Consider the following 21,785-nt stretch of genomic DNA (forward strand, 5'->3'; position numbering starts at 1 on the left):
AATGTTTAAGCAAGTATATAATTCATCTGATTTATAAACAAATACAAGACAATTTGTAAGAAAATTCATTTTTAAGTTAGTTAAGTATTCATTTTTTAAATGTAGTGATAATTGCTCTTGCTATACCAGATTTAAAAATTGATGAAGATTTAATATTTAAATTTGACTCAAAGATTTAAAGGAAAATAAGCTTTCAGAAGTAGTACTATAATAAGTTATTTTTCATTTCAAAAAGAAAAGCAATTCTAAATAAGTTTTTTGTTGTTTATAAAATTCACTACGAATATTTTAAAACTATACAGTGTACACATAAATAAAATTGAGGTTTTCCACAAAGGAACTCACATCTAAATTATATTTTTATGAGAGAGAAAGAAGAAAGAGCAAAGGTGGCCTAAGCTCAACAGTCACCGAATCAAGGCAAAAGTACCCAGGTGTTTGTTTTAGTCTTTCAACTTTCTTTATATATAAAAATGTCTCCAGAAAATACATTTTAAAATGCAATGTATTTGTTGAATTCAACCTGTATCTTCAACAGAGGCTAAGTGAGAGGTGTGATAATAGGAAAAATAATAACTGAAAAAATAAAGATATAAAATCTGGACTTGAAATTTAATTGATAGGGAAATTTTTTCAGACTATCTAAGCATAACATATTCTTTGGTAGTAGAAATAAGAAAAACAATGTATAGCAGAGCCAATTAATTCTGTCTTCATCAGAAATGTTATATCTATATATAAAGTATGTTTTTGATACAAAAATGTACTCAGTGGTTAAGAATATAAAACCTGGGATTTAGTTTGTACTGCTTGAATGTTGATAAAAAAGAATCAGGCTGGAGAGATTAAAAGCACTTGGAAATCATCAATTCTGGCACAAGTTGACCCATAAAAGATTCAACTGACTATTAACACAGCAGAGTGAAGCCAGGCATGATGGTGTACATTTGTAATTCCAATATTTTGAAAACTGACACAGGAGGATCTCAGGATCAAGGCAAACCTTATCAATTAATCAAGACCTTCAGCAACTTAGCAAGAACCTGTTTCAAAATAAAAAATAATAAGGACTGTGGGTGTAGGTTGACAGCAGAATGCCCCTGGGTCCAATTTCCAGTACTCCAAAATAAAATGACAAAGAGCTTCATTGAAATAAGACTTTTGATACTTTTGTTTTTATTTATTGTAGTTGAATTGTATTTTTATTTAAATATAAAGGACACCATGTAAAATTATTTCAAATATAATTTATTTTTCTAGTTTGATCTGGGCTTGATGTTTAATGCATAATTTGTATAAACAGATTTTTTAAAAATCACAACAGCTTTCTATTAAATTTTAACCTTTGCATAGTTTAACTTCTTAAAATATGCTAAAACTATTATTGTTATTGTAATATAGTCTTTATATTCTGATGCCGTAATTTTACTGCATTTGTCTCCATTTAGAGCTTTGTTTTGAAGTTCTACTTGTTTTAATCCATGCTGCAGAATAACAAACAAGAATTCAACTGAGCCACTAGATGGCAGCCCTAGGATACCAAATAATATACCCCGGCAGGTTATCTGCACAAAAGAAAAGATGGTTTATTTCCAATTTTACCCAATTTTCCTTTTTGTACTAAGATAAAAGAAAATCATTTGTGATCAATTCAAATAACACAATATGAATTGTATGACTTAAAACTTCAAAGAAATAAGACAGGTGCTAAAAGCTATATGTTATGTAAACTGAACCAAATGTGTTTCTGCTGGAAACACACTCCTGCTGGAAGCTTTTCCTCAGGAGAAAAAGATTCACCTTTCATATCTTATTATCAATGTGAGAGAAAAATAAGGTCATGGTAAAACAGATAATTATGCTCGGCAAAATACTTCCCTAAGAAAAACAAGGGAAATATATATTAAAAATAGTAAATTACAATAGAATCTTAGGTACAAAAAAACTCATAGCAATAAATCTTTTGACATTTTACAGAATACAAATGTAATATCCAACAAGTCATGTTTTCATAAGTTATAAAAGAAAACAAGTTTCATATAAGGGCTGAAATATGTTTTAGGATATCAATTATAATAGCAGACCTACCCAAGAATTTAGTTTTATGTATTTGTGGAGATATGATATTTAATAAATTTATTATCTTAGCCATAGAGTTAATTGGCAACTAATCTGCTTTGATATTTTGAATATAAACAAATGAACCTTTATGCTCTGTATTATTTTTATTGTTATATTATGGAATTCTGATGGCAAATAATGTCATGTAATTTTAGAGGGCCAAGCACAGTTATAGTTTAAAAAACACACACACTTACAGGGTATTTTGACAATGGAATGTAATTTATGGTTATGCTCAATAATATTCTCTATATATAGATAAAGGAATAGTGTAGATAATTCTGCATCAGAGAGCTAGAAAACTAAGTCCCCAACTCAAAATCTGCCATTTGGCCATGACAAAACCATTCAATATCTCAAATATTGGTTATCTATGATATCAGAGAGACCTACCTGTATTTTCTTGAATCTGCTAAGCTTTTATATTCTCTCTGCTATTCTTTCCCCTAGTATTCTGTACCTCCCTTCTCATCTAACTCCTATTAACCTTTCCATCACCCACTTATTCTACATGGCCTTCCTTAACCAGAATCTTCTTAGATGATTCTTCTTAGGTGAATCTTCTTAGATGGTTATGTAACACCATAGTCCTTATGTTTATTCTTAGCACACTGATCATCCTATTATATTTTATTATATTATTATTATTATTATTATTATTATTATTATTATTATGGTGGTGGTGGTGGTGGTACTGGGGTTCCTGGAAACCCTTCTACCTCCGGGCTACACTCCCAGACCTATTTTACATTTTTATTTGAAAATAGGGTCTCTTAAACCAGCGAGGCTGGCTTCAAACCTGCACTATCCTCCTGTCTCCACCTCCCAAGCGCAGGAATTAGAAGTGTGCACCACCACGCCCAGCATCCTATTGCATTTTAATTGACTTGTTACTTGCTTGACATTTTGACTCACTGATGTCTAGAATACAGAAGGTGCTCAATGAACAACCACAAAGGACATAATTTTGTGATTGAAAGACTGTATGTCCACTAAACTTCAAGAAAGAAAAAAAGATAATCATATGATTCTAAGTAATACATAAAAGCAAATCCACTGTAAATAATTGTAAGGTAAATATAATTAAGATAATTTTGTATACAACTCTTTGTTTTATAATATAAACTTTAAGTTTTAATTAAACTTATTTTACTGCCTTAATATTTAATAAAATCTATCAAGAGTTTTGTTCATGGACTTTAAATTATCTGAATTTTGAATTCATCATGTAGGAATGCAAGTATTTAATTATCTATCAAGAAAATTTCAAAGCAATTATCCATAACCTCCTTATCTTGTTTTATTCAATCATTTCTCTTATTTATGTTGTGAATAAGTAGTCTACAATTCAAAATAATGTGAAACATATTTGTCTTGTGGATTAGAATATGGCTAAAGACAAACTTAACTGATTCACTTTAAAACTGAACTCTATAACTTTGTTAGAAAATTATTTGACTTTGGAAGTACTACTTTGCAAGAATGACTACGACATGCATAACTGAAAAGAAAAATAAAATGCACGGGGATTTAGGATGGATGAGACTGATCCATATATTCCATCATTCCTGCTCAGATTTTCTGCTTGTGATGTTAAAAGAAACCGGGAAGAACATAGATTTTATTGGGTATTTTGGTTTTTGATCTTCTGTGTCTTTTTTTTTTTTTTTTTTTTTTACAAATGACTAGTGTTAGCTATTAACTGTAAGCAGCTAGTTTCTGGAATATAAAAGAAATAAAATGTTTTAAATCTGTCTGCATCTGCTGGTATTCTGTACTATGAGTTTGTGGCAGACCAGTGACATTTTTGCTATCATGGTCAAATCAGATTCTTAAGGGAGAGAATATCAATGAGGACTTGAAGAGCGTGGCTTTTTGTTTCCTTTAATTTTTTTCTTTTATGTTCAGAAAACCATAAGCAGAGCTCAAGTAGCTCCTTAGAGACCAGCAGTTGTGGCCAGAAGCTGGATATTCTCTCTCTTTTTTTTTTTTTTTTTTTTTTTTGCGGGTCTGGGGATGGAACCCAGGGGTATTCTACTGGATATTCTTTAGGGTTAGACTGTAATGAGAGAATACTTAAAGTCTGCATTTCTGTACAGCTGGGGTAAATTCAAGAAATAAACCAGTATATCATTTATTATATGTGTAGAGGTTATAATTATAAAGACGTATACATGCACAAGCACAATGTGAGACTATGTGCACCAATAAAAGTAAATTTTAAAAAGATATGTGTAAGCTGGGCGTGGTGGCACAAGCTTGTAATCCCCGTGCTTGGGAGGTGGAGACAGGAGGATTGCACAGGTTCAAAGCCAGCCTCGCTGGCTTAAGAGACCCTGTTTCCAAATAAAAAATATAAAATAGGTCTGGAAGTATAGCCCAGAGGTAGAAGGGTTTTCAGGAACCCCAGTACCACCACTAATAATAATAATAATAATAATAATAATAATAATAATAATGTTATATATAATTAATTTGAATTTTTTCATTTATTTAAATATATATTAAGTCTTATTTTGTTGGAAGCGTATTCATTCATAATTCTGTCATGAAGATAAATATAGTTAATTAAAGGGAAATAATTATTTATTTTAACATATTTTAATGTTAAAACTTGAAATAATCACCTATATCTTCCCTAGATGTAGTCAAACTCTTTTTAATCAAGCAGAATAAATTTTAATTGATAGAATTAGTAATGAGATACATATTTACGAAGGACTAATAATTTTTAAAAAGCTTGGAAACAAAATTACAGTACCTGTAAACTTTGTAGTTTTATTTGCTGATAAAAAATGCAACATGGGAAAAAAGAAATATAGAAAGAAAATTTCAGTTACTCTAAATTATTAAAGCTGGTTACTTGTTGAAATAAAGTTTAATAAGTATTTAACTTAAAAAGCATCTTTAAATGTGTTTCAGGAACAGCTAACATTTTCAAAGCAAACTTTGAAAAGGTAGATGGCAAGACAGAATGGTTTTCCTCCAAACATTTTCTCTAAACACATATCTTTTTAAAATATACTTTTATTGGTATATTATAGTCTCACACTGTGTTTGTGCATTTATACACATCTTTATAATAATAACCTCTATGCATATAATAAATGAATATACTGGTTATCTCAGCATAACTTAGGGACTTCAGGTATGGTCCAATCAAGATACACCCAAACCTGGTAAGATAATTGGGGGGTAAAATAAAATGAAAAGAAGAAAAAAAAAAAAGAGAAAAGATAAGGGAATCTAAGGCTACTGAAGGCATGATCAACTTAATAAGAATGTCATAATATTGCATCAAATAGTGCTGGACTTCCGGGAAGATGGCGACCGAGAAAAGCGGGGCTTAAGAGCCCCGCTAACAACAAATATCCATTACCACAAAATCAGCGCCTTTCAAAGCCAGAAAACAACATCACCAGAGAAACAAAAAATCACCAGGCTCCAGAGAGGAAGCGGACTGAGAACAGAGCCACAGAGGATATCCTCACGCCTGAGGACGCGGCAGACGCTGCAGACGCGGCAGCAGCGCCATACTGCCGGCGAATTCACGGGACGGCCACAGCAAGCCAAGGGGAGCCGCTGCGGAACAGCCAGGTGGGATTTCTCGGCGCAGAGGACATCTAAAGCTCCCAGTGTCTGAGCTCAGCACACGCTGCAGGGATTCAGAGTGGAAATCAAAACCAGGAAAAAAAAAAAAAAAAAAAAAAAAACGCCAGCCCAACAGCCGAGGGCGTAGCAGCGGCGCCATATTGCCACCGGCGGCAGCAGCACGGAACTCACTACAGCTACATCTGCGTACTCAAGAACAGTGAGTCAAATTGCGGGCCACAGAGGAGAAATCCCAGTACTGTACTCACTGGGACTTGACCCAGTGGGAGAGGGGCGGTGGCAGTGATATCACACCATAGGAGAACGTGCAACCTGGCACCCCCCACGGTCTAAAGCAGCCTCTATCGACTCTCTGGGTCGGAGACTCTGTGATAAAACCCAGTAAAGGAGTAGTGGGGTCTGAGATACTACTGACTCGAGATCCAGAGCACCTTAAGTGAAGTCATAGTGACCCAAGGGAAGAACCCAGAAAAGGCACAAACTTCCGAAATCATGGGAAAGAGGAATAATACTGGAGCAATTAATGCTCACAACCCCACAACATCAGAACCCGATAAAACAGAAAATCAGAGATTTCTAGAAGATCAAATCAGGAAAATAACTGTAGAAATAATAGAGGTGCTTCGAAAAGAACTCAGAGAGAGCCAAAAAGAGATAAAGGATGCAATTAATGAAGTAAAGGCCTCAATTCAAAGCACAAACAACCGATTAGACCACATGGAGAACAGAATCTTGCTCTTAGAAGATGATCATTCCAAAAATGAACGCATAGTTTCTAATCTAGGAAAAAATATCCGACAGCAGGAATCTGATATTGAAGAAATATGGGCCCATTTTAAGAGAGCTAACCTAAGAATAATTGGAATAGAGGAGGGAAAAGAAAGTGAAACTAAAGGGATCAACAATCTCTTCAAGGAAGTAATAGCAGAAAATTTTCCAGACATAGAGCAAGAGGTCGATACGCAGGTCCAGGAAACTTATAGAACTCCCTTTAGACAGGATCGGAGAAGAGGATCCCCACGCCACATAATTGTCAAAATGACCAATGTGGAAGCCAAGCAGAGAATCTTAAAGGCAACAAAAGCAAAGGGCCAAGTGACATTCAGAGGCAAACCAATTAGAATCACTCCAGACTTCCCAAACCAAGTCATGAGAGCCAGAAGGGCTTGGAGTAACATATTCCCAATTTTGAAAGAAAAAAACTTCCAGCCAAAAATTTCCTACCCAGCAAAACTTTCTATCAAATTAGATGGCGAAATAAGAAGCTTCCATGACAAACAGAAACTGAAGGAATTTATGTCTTCAAAACCAGCACTAGAGAAAATACTCAAAGAGATTAACTACAAAGAAGAAATAGGTAACACACACCAGAACCAGAGAAACAAGATTTCCCATCCAACAGACAACTAAGACTGGTTATCTGTGGAGATTCATTATTTATGTTAGTCTTTTACCTATCTCTAAGTTGTATTGTTTGCCTTTATTGTTGTTAATTTTTAGGATTTCTAGTTGGAATATTAATATACCTTCAGATATAGCATTTGGAAATATTTTATCCCATTCTATTAGTAACTGTTAACTCTGTTTACATTGTCTTTGGATATACAATATGTTTTTTATTTTTTAGGGAGTTTGTATACTCTTCTGTTGCCTGTGCCATTGAAATCATAACCAAGAAATCACTGCCAATTTCAATGTTTTGAGGTTTTATGACCCAGATTTTCTCCTAAAAGTTTATAGTCTTAAGATTTATATTTAGGTCTTTTATCTATTTTGAGTTAATACTTGTATATGGGATTAGGTAAGGGTCCAATTTTATTCTTTTCCATGTAATTATTATGTTTCAACAATATTTAGTTAAAAAATTATTATTTCCACCACCAAATGTTTGTGGAAACCTTGTCAAAAATAACTTGACAATAGATGGAAGAATTTAGCTCTAGGCTTTTATTTAACTCCAATGGTTTATATATCTGCCTTTAGAATAGTACTACACTGTTTCAATTATTGTAGCTTTATATGGTTTGAAATCACAAAATATATATCTTCTAGCTTTGTTCTTTTTCAAGATCGATGTGGGTACCTAGAGTCCATATTCCATATTAGGATAGATTTTTTTTCTGAAAAATAAATATATAAATATATGATAGTTTCACCTAAAAAATAGAAAAAAATAGATTCTCTGGTAAGAAAGAAAGCAAAAAGAAATATTGAAATGTTATCTTTAAGTCATCAAAAGCTTGGTATCAGACAAATGAAACTGTTATGAGAGATTATCATTTTTAATTTTGGATAAATTGCTATAATACTAGATGTCAACTACTAAGCCAAGCATAGGAGGGGGGGATAGGGAGAGAACGGGGTGGGGATCGGGTGGGGGCTGACTGGGCAATGTGTGCATGTATGTCTACAAAAGTATGTATCCCACTATGATGTATGAATACAGTGCACCAATTAAAAATAAATATGAAAAAAAAGAAAAAAAATAAGAAGGCAATACAGTCAAAATGAAGAAAATCATGAAAAAAAAAGAAAATAAAATTTATCTAAGTTTTAGAAAGAAAAAAAAAAAAAAAATAGTGCTGATGGAAAGAGCCAGATAAAATACTTTCAACCTGGGCAAAATAATATAGGACCCAAAGAAAATATTACCTAAATTTTGATTTGGTTCAAATCCAGGAAACAATTACTTATAATTTCACTTGGCAAGTTAAGTGCTAAGTATCTTTGGATAATTTGAAAGGCATAGGTGAGTAATACAGCAATTCACTTTGTTTAAAAAGTCATTGCTTCAACAGACTATTTTTTAAAAACCATGTTGTAATGCTTTTTTATTACATAGGTAGTTACTTAGAACTGTTTTAAATATGGTATTTAAATATATCAATCACTTTAAATATAGTAAGCACACTAAGGAGAGCAGTTAGCTAACACTATAGAAATATTTTACTTGAGACTGAGCTGATGTGTACACCACCAAGATAAAATATGTTACTATAAAGTGGCATTTAAGCCAGGCATGGTGGCGCATGCTTGTAATCCCAGCATTTGGGAGGCTGAGATCAGAAGATCGCGGTTCACCGACAGCTTCCGCTACTTCAGCCTCAGCTACTTAGTGAGGCCCTCTGCAACTTAGTGAGACCCTGTTTCAAAATCAAGAATAAAACAATAGGGCAGGGGATGTGCTTGGAGGTCAAATGCCCCTGGGTTCCATCCCCAGAGCTGAAAAATAAATAAATAAATAAATAAATAAATAAATAAATAAATAAATAAATAGTGGCATTTAGAGAGCAATCCTAATTAATGTATGATTTTGTTTACTACTTTCTGAGTATGTAGAACACAGCTCAATAAAAAGCTTGTTTTACTCCCTTAAACTTTTTCCACAAAAAATCATTGTAAGTTTTTAATATTTCATTCCTAGGTTAAATGATAAACTTAAGTATATTTCCTAATTCGTTTTCCATCTGCCATTTACTTGAATTTTTAGTAATCTTTTGCTCTGGACAACTGTAAATCAACTGAATTTAAATGAGCTGAAATTAACTTGTATTTAAGAAATTACATAGAATATGTAGTCTCTGATTTGCAAACACCTCCCCCTTCACACCTTTGAGGGCTTATAGTTCGCTAAATACTGTTACCAGTCCCAGTCTGTTATCATTAAACGTGCCTCCAGTTGAATGGGCATTAAACATCCTGTGGTATATAATTAATAAAGAAACAGAGAGCAGTGATCTATCATGGCCATCTCTTTGGTGGAGTCTTGTTTTAACCCAGCAGCACAGAACATGTGTGGTCAGAAAATACCACATTAATACATTCTTTCCCTGTCAGAGTAAGCTGCACAGAGCTTGCCAAATTCCAACGCAGGTAGCTCCATCTTTCCAGCCCACATTCCTACTGCCTTTTCAATTGGGTGAATTATTTTCACTTCCTCTCTGTTAAAGAGCTTCTGGCTCCCACCGGTTATCGGGTTTCCATCCCAGTGGCTGCTGCCTTTCCACAGTGAGCGAACGATCTCTCCAAGGTACTTTGGGATGAAAGCGAGTGGATAAATGTAAAGAATTATATTTTTATTCCTTCTCTTTGGAGGGATTATCCTATAACTTTTTTGTTTGGCTTGGAGGGCTCTTTTGATTTGATTTCTCTTCTGAATAAATGGAACAGCCACCCAGATGGCAAGCACTTCACATGTCAGCACAGTGTAATTTGATTTGGAAGTTCCATGAAACTCACTTGGAAATGTCCCTCCAGTAATATTTCCCCTCTTAAAAATTTCAGTTTTAAATTTCTGGCCTCATGCATAAATAAGCTCCAGGGAAACTAAATGTTGAGTGGCAGGGTAGATGTAGCAATCATTTCTCCCCATTTAAACAAAATGTCAAAAATGGTCTTTTCTTCCAATATTCTTAGAATTTCACTACAGAGACAGTGTATGCTGAGTAATTTTCAACTTCCAAAATCTTCTTATTTTGATGAGAAATGTTTCAAATTTTATTTTATTTTAGTGTGTGCATGTGCGTGCGTGCGTGCGTGCGTGCGTGCGTGTGTGTGTGTGTGTGTGTGTGTGTGTGTTAGGTTCCTCAGTGAGTATTATATTCAGGCAATATTTGTAGGGGGCCAATTTTGCGAAACAGACTACATGGTAAGAGAAAGATGAGAAAGTCTTTTAATAGACATACACGAATCTTGTATCTATGAAGATAAAACTCACTAAAAACTTTAGAAAAAGATGGGTGATTTATCAAATATACTCATTTTAATTCATATCCTGACAATTCCTTTGTCATTTCTATTATTTATGGATCTGGCATTCACCTAAATTGTCATTCCTAATGTTTTGATTCCTGCTAAGTCTAAATTGACTTAGACAATTCTATTTTCATATTTGAAGTCAGTTTTCTTTATACTGTTTGTACATACACACATAGTAATTTTATTTAAATTTTTTTGTTTTGGGGGTTACTTGGGATTGAACCCAGGGACATTCTACATCTGATCTACATCCCAGCCCTTTTTTTTTTTAAACAGGTTTTTTATTTTTAATTTGCTGAGAGTCTTGTACATTGTTGAGATTGTCCTCAAACCTCTGATCTTCCTATCTCAGCCTCCCATGTACTATGATTATAGGCATGTGTCACTTAAATTACTCATTCTTTAAAAATATTGCATCTCTTTATTTAAGACCCCCCAAACTGAGTTGCTTTGAAAAATTATCATTGTACAGCCCTTTTAAATTGTGAATTAGATGTCAAATTTTTCTAATTAATAAAGCTATTTACGTTATTTTTCTTTATAAACCAGTATTTCTACAAAACATTTTTTTTTTGTACCTGAGTACCAAGATCAGGGTAGGTGAGTAGAGGGAGCAGAATGCAAGGTCGATCAAAATCACTTCTAGAATAAGCTCAGGGAACACAGATTTTCAAGCATACCCAGTAGCTAGTCAAAACTGTATCAACTTAAAATCAAGGATGGCATGTTCTGATTAATCAGCAGTGAGAAGTTTTAAGTTTCATTGGTTTGTTTAGAAAAAGAAGGCTGTATCTTATTTTGTACTTTCTAGTGTAAAATAAGCTAGTATGAAATGGGCTAGTATTCCTAGGTAATTATTGCAAATGTATAGTACCTTGCACATCTGTACTGTACTATTGCAGAAGTTCTCAATACTGAGGAAACAGAATCATTTTTGTTATTCTCTATGTGAATAGTCAGGTATTGCTATCTTGAATTTTATGCTTTGGAACTTTTGTATGTCCCTATAATTGTAATGCTGGGATATTTGACAAGTTTGCCATTTTTCAACCTCAAATAATATAAAAGAGAAAGAAAAGGTATGGTGCTTCATTGTGTCTTAAGTGAAGTTCCTCGCCTAATTTAGTTGGATCAAACATTAAAACATCTAGTGATGCTTTAAGCTGGTTAGCCTCTATAATTTTTATTTCATATTAATGAGAATTTAGGAAAATAAATTTTCAATTCTCAATCAAGATGATGTTTTGCCAAAATTTATGGATAACAGAAGATGGTACTCAAAGAAGATTCAAAGGTCCCCATATTCACAAAGTACTTGAAACGTAAAGAATTAACATTTGTTAAACTAGTTAAATTTCTCTGGATAAATTTTCATGAAGAAGTCATGTAATTGCATTTTGTGAACAATAAATGGCACCATACAAAAATCTTATATTGGTATTAAGTGACAATTTTTCAAGATGAGACACACATACTTCAAAGCATATGCACTTTTTCAGAGCCAAATTGCTCAAATTCACATGGCTTGAAACCTAATATTGTAGCTCCCAGCACCAGTAACCACACATGACAAGGCAAAGTATATAAAGAAATACTAAAGAATGTACTGAAGTTGAAAAGTAAGTTTCGAAATCAATACGACTACCTCCTGATGTCTGCAGCAAAGATAATTACCAATTAAAGTGGAGATGAAGGAGGAGCTGGGGTCAAAAGGACATCTGCCCCTTCCTCTCTCAGATCTGTGTGATTCCAGGTGAAACAGAGGGTCCTTCAGAAAAAAAGAAAAGTCACTGTGAATGTGCCAGCTTTAATCAGAACCAATCACTCAGGTAAAAAAAAAATGTACATTTTATTTATAAAAATAATGTCCTAAATAGTACTCCAGTAATACCAAGTCATTTAGGAACACACTGGATTTTATAAATAAGTATGGGAGCTTGAAAGACTCATATGGAATCTCTCACTCTCAAAAAGTATGTAGTTGACAAATTGAAAGATATTAGCAATTTTATCACTCAAGCAGACAATATTAGTTTTTCTGAGATGTGTCAGGAAACTACTCTTTCAAAGTAGATTTTTTTTTCACCCCTGTTCCTCTGTGAATCCTGAACCTAAAATGATCCTGAAGTCCTGATCACTGCTGAGAGCTGTTTACATGGTCTTTTCAGCTTTTCTTGACGTTCCTAGTGACACTATGTCCTCCACGTTATCTGCTCTCAGTCTTGCCATTTTTATCTGACACACTTTCTTCTTTCTCCCTCTGATATTCTAGTATCATCATCCTGATCCTGCCATTTCAACCCCCCACCACCACTAGCACATGCTGAGGTCACCTGACCTCTATGGCTATAGCAAACAAAGCCCGTAAAACAAAGGTGGCCTCTGGAACAAGGTACAAGGCTAAATTGATGTCTTAAGGAACCAAGCTTCACCTATTCATTTACTGTACACTGTACACTGTACACACATAAGAAGAAAGCATGACTGGCAGTAATTTGAGAGATGCTTGTGTTCACTTCCCACAAATAACAATCTGCAAAAACATGAGAAAAAAAAAGTGTGTCCAAATGAGAAAGAATTATAAGAATAAGAATTTAGGTGAATGCTGAAGAAATTTCACCTAAATAGGAAGAACAACCCTATGTAGCATTATGTGGAGAAGGAAATGACAAGAGTATGAATGTAATACTTATTTGCCCCATTGGTCACTGCCTCTTTGTAAAATATATGAAAACATAGTAGACAGGGTACATGTTTTATATTTGTGCTGATACAAGCAAATGTCAGACCTATGAAAAACTCATGAAAAGAGATAGCTACTTTCTAAAATCAAGATTTTCTATGGTTTAAAAGTTCTGTGCTATTTAACTTTTAATTTCTAATTATTGGTGAGGTTGTTTAATCTCACAGATATAATTCTACACCTAAAACCCAAATTGCAGAAGACTATTAAAGAAGATAAATTTGATCAAGGGAAAGGGGATAGTAATGTAATGGGGGAGGGGGTACATATAAACCCATTATTCTCTATAATTAAAACACTAATTTAAAAGGTTAACAATCCCAAGTGCATTTATTCATAGGAGTTTAATACATTCATTTAAATTTAAACTGTTAAGTGGACGAAAAAAAAAATGCAAACAAAGAGTTCTATGAACAAGAGAATCTTAGTTTGTAGAACTGCAATGTAGAGAAAGGAAATAAAGTCACCATTTCTTAGAAAAGTCACAAGCGTTCGTAAGGAAAAATCATAATCTAGGGTCCAGGGGCTATTGTTGATGTGTGTCTATTTTGCTTGTGTCTAAGGTATCAAGTATCTGCTATATCAGTGCCGTTCCATCTTAAGGAGAAGTTGAGTGAGTCCAAGGAAACTAGATTCATGAAGAAGTCAGCAACCCTAACATTTTTAAAATAATTAAGTGGAATCTAGAATCATCCTGAAATATTTTGTTATGTATGAGGCACAATTATATGTAATAGGTAAATGGATTTGAGTATGTGAAAAATATACTTGACACTGAGAATGCATGAGCATTGGATACTTACGTATCCTTAGAGATTTATACCTCAGGTCAAATTCAGAGCATCCTTGACAGAACCCTTCTCATGTTTTTCCATAAGATCTCAAATACCTGTCTTACATTTATTTGATTAATGGATAAACTTAGGTCAACAGTGTTCATTTTAAAATAATAAGTTAAACACTTTTGCTTTCTTTTGCCTTACTGTTAAAAGTCCATATTTGTGAACACTTTAAATATATATCTATCATTTTAATCTTAAAATTAATGTGTTTTTATAGCTTCTAGTTTTTAGCCTACAAATATTTTTTTAAAAAGAAACTATTGCAACATCCCTGTTTTAACTATGTGCCATTCTATTCCTGTAAAAAGAGAAGAAAAGTCTACATTTTAAAGAGTATACTAATTCCGTCCACATATAGTAACAGCAGACACTTATACTTTAAGAAGTCACATGACAAAGAAATTATAGAGCCGGGCATGGTGGCGCACACTTGTAATCCCAGCATCCAGGAGGCTGAGACCAGAGGATGGCAGTTCGCGGACAGCCTCAGCTACTTAGTGAGGCCCTCCGCAACTCAGTGGAACCCAGTTTCAAATTAAAGAACAAAAATACTAGGGCAGGGGGTATAGCTTGGAGGTCAAATGCTCCCAGGTTCCATCCCCAGACCCGCAAAAAAAAAAAAAAAAGATAGACTATGTCCAATTAGATGTTAAATTGGAATAACTATAAAGTTTTGAATACTTATACATTTCAAATAGTATGTAATACTTAAAATAATAAGTTATTTTGAACATAAAAATACTTAGTTCCTCTGCCTTATCTTTATCCACAGCTGTTCTTTGACCCTGTCTCTAAACCTGGGCAGTTTCTAGATAAATATTTCAATTACTACATTATAATGCTACATAGCTATATAGCACAGGAAGGCCTAATTAAAAAAAAAATAAAGAGAACATATGTCTTTCCTCAGGAGAGTGATATCTGGTGCTATCAGCATCTTGATTTGAATCATGTCCTGCTTTTAAACACAGTCATATTTTTAAATTAATATATTTTATAGTATATCTGCTTTTGAGTTCTTGAATTAAATGAGGTTGTCACATTAACAGTTGATTAGTTTTATAACAAAAAACGGATGTTATGATGCTTATACTAAAGTCTCATTTGAGTGTTCAAGCTAGTGAAAGCATTTTTCATTTGAGTAACTTGAGATCCAAAGTGTGGCTTTGAATCATGATCATAGGCAACTTCACTTGGAGTTCCTTGGAGCCCGGCCTCCTTTGTAAATACCATTTACAGCTTCATCCCAACTATTCAGTTGCTTGTGACTAATATATAAGTGTAAACTCAATAAGTTTATTTAACCACATCATGCATCAAGCAATTACAAGCTTAATGCATGATAGTTTACAGTTTACAGCAGTTAAAAGTAATCAATATAAGAGTAAGAACTAATGCTAGATGTGGTGGTATACCACAGCTTTGAGGCCAGCCTTAGGAATTTAAACAAATAAAAAAAAATAAGGTTTGTTAGGGTTAACTCGGAGGTAGAATGTCCCTAAGTTTAATCTGAGGGACAAGAAACCAAACAAACAAATAAAAACAAAACCTAAAATTAATGCTTTATGTGAGAAATTATCTGCCCAGGGTTAAAGTCAAACAAATATAGAAATAGTTCACCTCTTTTATTAGCATACTAAAAAATTCCACTTTGAATTCATCAATCTTTGTTAATAGCAAATATAACACTTTCACTGAATGAACCATGATATGAACAAACTTACAAAGATCATTCTACTGAATATAAGAAAACTAAAATCATATTTTTGCACTAACTTTATTTCTCCTCTCAAATATTTCTACATTGTCTTCTGAAATCCTTTTTCCATGGTAAATAAATCCCTAAGACCACAGTTAATTTTCAACTTGCTTCCCAAACCTTTCTGCCATAATTTAGTCATAGTTACCCTAGTAGGCAGCACCATGAGGCCACAAAGAGTCCTTGTTACAATTCCTGAAATCTGTGAGTATGTTACCTTACAGGGCCAAAGGGATTTTTCAGAGGTAATGGTGTTAAGGACCTTGAAATGTGGAGCCTACTTTATGTATCCAGGTTGGTCTAATAGAATCATCTAGGCTCTTAAAGGGGAGGAGGCGTGATGATGAAAGCAGAGGGCAGCTAGAGCAATGCAGTGTGAGGAAAGCTGAGCTCATCACCCCAGATTGAAGATGGAGGAGTGGGTCCATGGCCGAGGAATGTTGGGCATCTCTAGAAGCTGGGGAAGAAAAGTAATTGGGCCCCCCCCCCCGGGCCTTCCAGAAGAATACGGCCCTGTTGACATCCTGATTTTCACCCAGTAAGACTCCTTTCACACAGTTCACCTATAGAATTATGAGATTTAAAAAAAAAAAGTCTTGTTTAGGCCGCTAAGTTTGTTACAACTGCCAGAGGAAACTAGTACAGATCCCAAGAGGACAGTGCTTCCTGAGTCTTTTTGTACTTTTAAAGGATGGTTCCATTTTTCCTCCACACTTCTGTTCCAGGAGGCAGTATGAATATTATGCTCTACAACCACACAAGTTCCTAACAGCAATACTCTGACCCGCTCTTATCAAGAGTTATACTATCCACTCACATAATCTTTTAAGCATCTTTGCTGCTACCCACAGACACCTATTCAGTCCTCACAACTGCTACTTCACGAGGTGCTTCTACATCCTAAATCCTCCTATATGTCAGAAAATGTCCGTGTCCAGAGCCAGTTCCACAGTTTAACCTTATGCTTATCTTTATGTTCCCCATTCTTAAACCTAGGCTTATGATTAGTGCTGGAGAAAGCCAGGCATAATGACTACTGGAGGATGGGAGAGTGAAGGGAGGAATGAAAGGGAAACTTTGTTTAATGAGGACTAAATTACAGTTAGAAGGAAGAAGCTCTGGTGTGCTACGGCACTCTTAGGGGACTATAGATAATGGCAATGTACTGTATATTTGAAAAAAAAAAGCAAGAAGAAAGGATTTTGAATGTTCTCATTACACTTGTCATAAAAGAATAATAAATTTTTGAGGGTAAATGATAAATGTTATCACTTAATAACATATAACATGATAAATGTTATATATATAAATGGAATATATGCTTACACTAATTGGAAATTGCACAATATTTACATGTATTTACATGTATCAAAATAATACAATATACTCTGTAAATATGCACAATTTTTGTATTATGAATCAGTTAAAACTATCTTTTGAAAAGAAATAGTAATAGTATCTGCATTCATCAGGAGGGCAAATTACTGTCAGTAAATACTATTTTAATTTAAAAATATATAAAACAATTTATAACAGTAAGTGATTTTAGCTAGCCCCCAAAATTAACAAGTGATTTATTTTTTCATAGTTATGTTCTTTATAATCACTTTGAGCAGCTACATACTCAAGTACCCCAACCTATAGCTTATCTGATCACAGTCATAAACAACTCATGTATAACAAAGGTTACCTGCACTTACTTAAAAAAGAAAACAAACAAACAAAAAAACATGCCAGCACCTGAGCCTGGTACTGGAAACAATAAAACCAAGCAATAAACCCTCTAGAAGATAGACTAAAGTCTTTTATAGAAGGCACTTTATACTTGGGTACTTGTTTTTCTCCAAAAGTTTGTTCTTATAGTTGTGTGCCAGCCATTCTAAAGTACTTGCAGGTTTCTAAATACCTGCTTTGGGGGGGGGCAATCAATGTGTTTAGGATAATTATATTCACAAAATAGAAAAAAAAACCCTTAGTCCTATCTTATCATCCCCAGAAATACTGATTTAATTCCTTCGCCTACCCTAGTGTTCATTACTTTCCCTTTCTGTGTTCAACTGTGGAGCCTTATGAATTTTTTTATATCAGTTACCATTCTGTATTATAATTCTCTCTTTTTCCTACTGGCTTGTGAGATTTCCTTGAGGAAACTATTCAAGTAACATTTATCCTTAAATCACTCATATCAAAATATATGGCACGGAATTACATGCTCAATTACTGTTAGGTTGTTTGAATAAATGCCTCCTTTCTAGAAACAAATTGTTTTCTTATCTCCTTTCTTGCATAATCTTTGTTTATTATGGACCCAAAACAACTCACAAAACATAGCTGTGGCTAGATAGGTTGATTTGAAACTAGACAGACTGTACAAATTATTATCTATATTGTGCATGCATTTTGGGGCTGCCTATGTATCAACATAATAGCTCTAGTTTTTATTTTGATAGTACTGACTTTGGCAAAATTGACTAGATCTTTAAAACAACTAAAGGAAGAATGGATATGTTCTTAATTTCCCCAGGTACTCAATGAATATCATATTATCTTTACAAGTTATGATGGACTCTTGTTAGGATTAATATATTCTGTTTCAGATTTCAGATGAATATAAAATAGCTAGTATCTCATGGGAGCTATTAAAAATAAAATCAAGCCGGGTATGGTGGCACACACTTGTAATCCCACGCTTGGGAGGCAGAGATAGGAGGATCGCGCAGGTTTGAAGCCAGCCACGCTGGTTTAAGAGACCCTGTTTTCAAATAAAAATATAAAAATAGGTCTGGGAGTGTAGTCCGGAGGTAGAAGGGCTTCCAGGAACCCCAGTACCACCAAATAAATAAATAAATAAATAAATAATAAAGTCAAAGATTAAAAATTATAACTGACTTCTTTTATCTCCAAAGATCTTGTTAATGACAGCACGTCATCTGAAAGTAACATACAAGAATATGATGGAGCACAATCATCTGTTACTAAAGGCTTCCATTTTCCACATGACTGGTTTGTTTTAATGCATTAAAGGAATTCTCTTGAAAACATGGTGTTTGTCACAAAAGCTCAAGACTGAATTCTTCAATTTTATCAAATAATTGACTTGACAGTAGTTTTAAATAATTTAATTGATCTTTCAGCCTTGATTTGGGAATAGAAGCTTTCTTCTTGCTACACAAGATACAAAGATACCTTAGTCTAGTTTATCTTAATTCCTCAATATAGTATAGGACTCAATATAGTATTTTTGCCACTTTGTACAACTGATTTGTGTAAATTTGTTAAAAAGTAGAAAAGGGGGGATAAATTATCATAGACTATGTATTTCAGATGTTATGATAGAATGAAGGTAGTTTCTAAATTTTTATTGCTTTGCATAGATCAAGCTAACTTCAAAATAACTACGTATTAAAGAGTAAAGTTTCTCACATTATTTTGAGAGTTTGCTGTGGTCTTAAATGTGTGTTTAATATAGCACAATCCAATAAAATACTAAAAGGCGAGTAATATAATTTTCTTCCATGAAGTAAAATATAGCAACCAAACCAACCAGAAAACTTGAGGCATGATGACATTGTCAATGACCCCAAAGCAATCGTGTTTATGGTTCAAGCAATGTGCAATGTTGGAGTTTAACCCTATTGAGAATGTTGGTCACTAACACTGGATTTCTATTATCTCTGTTTTAACAGCTGGAATTTCTGCCTGCATAGGGTGGTTTAAATTTACAAGGCATCACTGGTATTAACATGTGGGCTGTACTTTTTGTTTTAGAGTGATATGGGGAAATTTTTCAGTGGATCCTCCTGTGTTTAAAAATAAGCAGGACATCCATTTTATTAATGTAAGCAATACATGTGTGAATCAGAAAAATATCTCAAGTATAAATGGTAGATCTTTCCAGGGGAGCTTTCTTCTTAGGTCGTGAGGGGGGCCCTTAGAACACAGCAAGCCTGCTGTAAGCTTTTATTAATAGGTGGTGGAGTTAAGTGTTATGTGTGATGTCAATTAAATAAAATGATTTCTATTAATAAAATAGCTTTATGAACTAATACTATTACACTTGCCCACAGTGCAACTGGGATAATCTGAAAGATGTCAGAAGAAAAATAAAATATTGAAAGTACAGAAAAGAATCAAGTAAGTAAAAAATATATATATATATATGGTTATATATATATATATATATGGTTAGAGAAAAATGAGTAGAATATACAAACTCATTATACACATTTCTGTCAACAATGGAAAACCATAAAAGATGCAGTTTTAATTCATGAAAGTCTAGAACAAATAACTGTAATATGCACTTTAATTCTGTACACAATGGCTATTTAATAATATGTATTACCAACTAATTTTGACTGTGAACCACTCTATAATTTTTTTTCCTTTTGCCAAGAAGAAAAATATTTACTAAAGAATATTTGAAATTGTTTCCAAGGAATAGATGAACAAGCAGGAAAAATACAAAAAGGCAGTGAAGTTGTATGTAAATATTTTGACTTTGATACAAATACTTTTACATTTTAATTGCTTTCTTTGTATGCTTTTCTTAAAATGTTACATTTATATAGTACTTTAAATTAGGAAGTACATTTGCACATATCATTGTTTCATCCTGAAAATAAGCCTGTAAATTAAGATGGGATCAATAATAAAGCTCATAAATGTAATTTTCTTCTTATAGGTGAGGAATCAGAGGCGGTATGTGAGGCTTTGCAGTTCTCAAACAGTGGTTTCTAATTTTTAGATCAATATTTATTTGCACAGATATATGCACTCTATCATTGAAAATGGAGCAGGTTGTATTTGGTAACTCTGCCTTTGGGATATAGATGCTAAGGTGTCCTCCAAACTATATTATGTTTTACTGAAGTCTGCTTTTACTAGCAAACAGCATCATCCTACCTCTTCTTTATTGCTTTCTCAAATACACTCATGCTGGTTTTCACAAAAACCTTTCAGTGCTTCTTTATTAAATAAAAGCTAACTTCTAGAATGGCAGCCAGTCACTTTATAGTTTGAGCTCAGGCTTTATCCCTCATGACTCCTAACACAACCCAGTTGATGTTACTTATATGTTTTATGCATTGTGATTATATTTATAAAAAATAACAAAAATTTAAGAGACCTATTGTGTTCCAAGCATTCAGTCATTATTGAATTTAGGAAACATGATATGTGCTTTTCCTTTAAAGCCCCATACAGATCATGAACAACAGCCTCTATATTTGACAATATAACATATAGAAGAGCCAAAATGAAGGGTTGACTGCTACATATAATACAGTATAATTTCTCATTAATCAATATATTAATCATACTTTTATAGTTAATCATTACATATTAAGATTTGACACATATTAGCAAATGTTTCAATGACAAAAAATAAGGTCTTGAAAAGAAATGTCTCTCTTGAAATTTAAAAATTAAATCTTATTAATATAAGGATTAAAGTACCTTGAAAAGTTAACTAATTTTTATAAGAAAAATTAATGTGGCTTAATTTATTTTAGCTGAAAACACTCTCCAAAGGTAAATCTAAAAAAATTCATAAATAACATGAATAAAGGTTATCATTTTTGTTATAAAAGAATATTTGAACAAATAAGGCTAGTAGTACTGATAGGTAATTTACAAGCAACATTGTTGGCAACTGATAATAAGTATTTTTCTGACCCTATAACTAGAAAACTTGTGAGAAAAGTTTCAAATGCAATAATATATGAGAAATACAGTTTTGCTGATTGTATTTTCCATTAATAACCATGTTAGTGATGTCTCTCATCCAATGTGCTCTTCTGTGAGCGCCTATTCGTTATTAAGAGGTGATTTTGGGAGGATACTCCCTCCTGGAACAAGCTGTAGGTTGTGACATGCTCAAACCACATAGAGAGGCCCTGTGTAGGTCTCTCTGAGATTCTTAATGCTGTCTAGAGTCATCACAGGATGC

At 33.5% G+C, this 21,785-nt stretch overlaps 1 protein-coding gene across 1 annotated transcript in view; it reads right to left on the reverse strand.

The window, feature by feature from the left end:
• The window catches only part of SEMA3E (semaphorin 3E), a gene marked incomplete at both ends in the record, with an annotated part of 245,364 nt that overhangs the window by 46,199 nt on the left and 177,380 nt on the right, over window positions 1–21,785 (reverse strand). Inside the window, one exon of the mRNA XM_080701710.1 lies at window positions 12,166–12,259. Within this exon, the coding sequence (XP_080557836.1) occupies window positions 12,166–12,259 (94 nt within the window). The remainder of the gene's footprint in view (window positions 1–12,165; window positions 12,260–21,785) is intronic.

The sequence above is a fragment of the Muscardinus avellanarius genome, assembly GCF_963383645.1.
Source record: "Muscardinus avellanarius genome assembly, chromosome: 9".
Classification (NCBI taxonomy): domain Eukaryota; kingdom Metazoa; phylum Chordata; class Mammalia; order Rodentia; family Gliridae; genus Muscardinus; species Muscardinus avellanarius.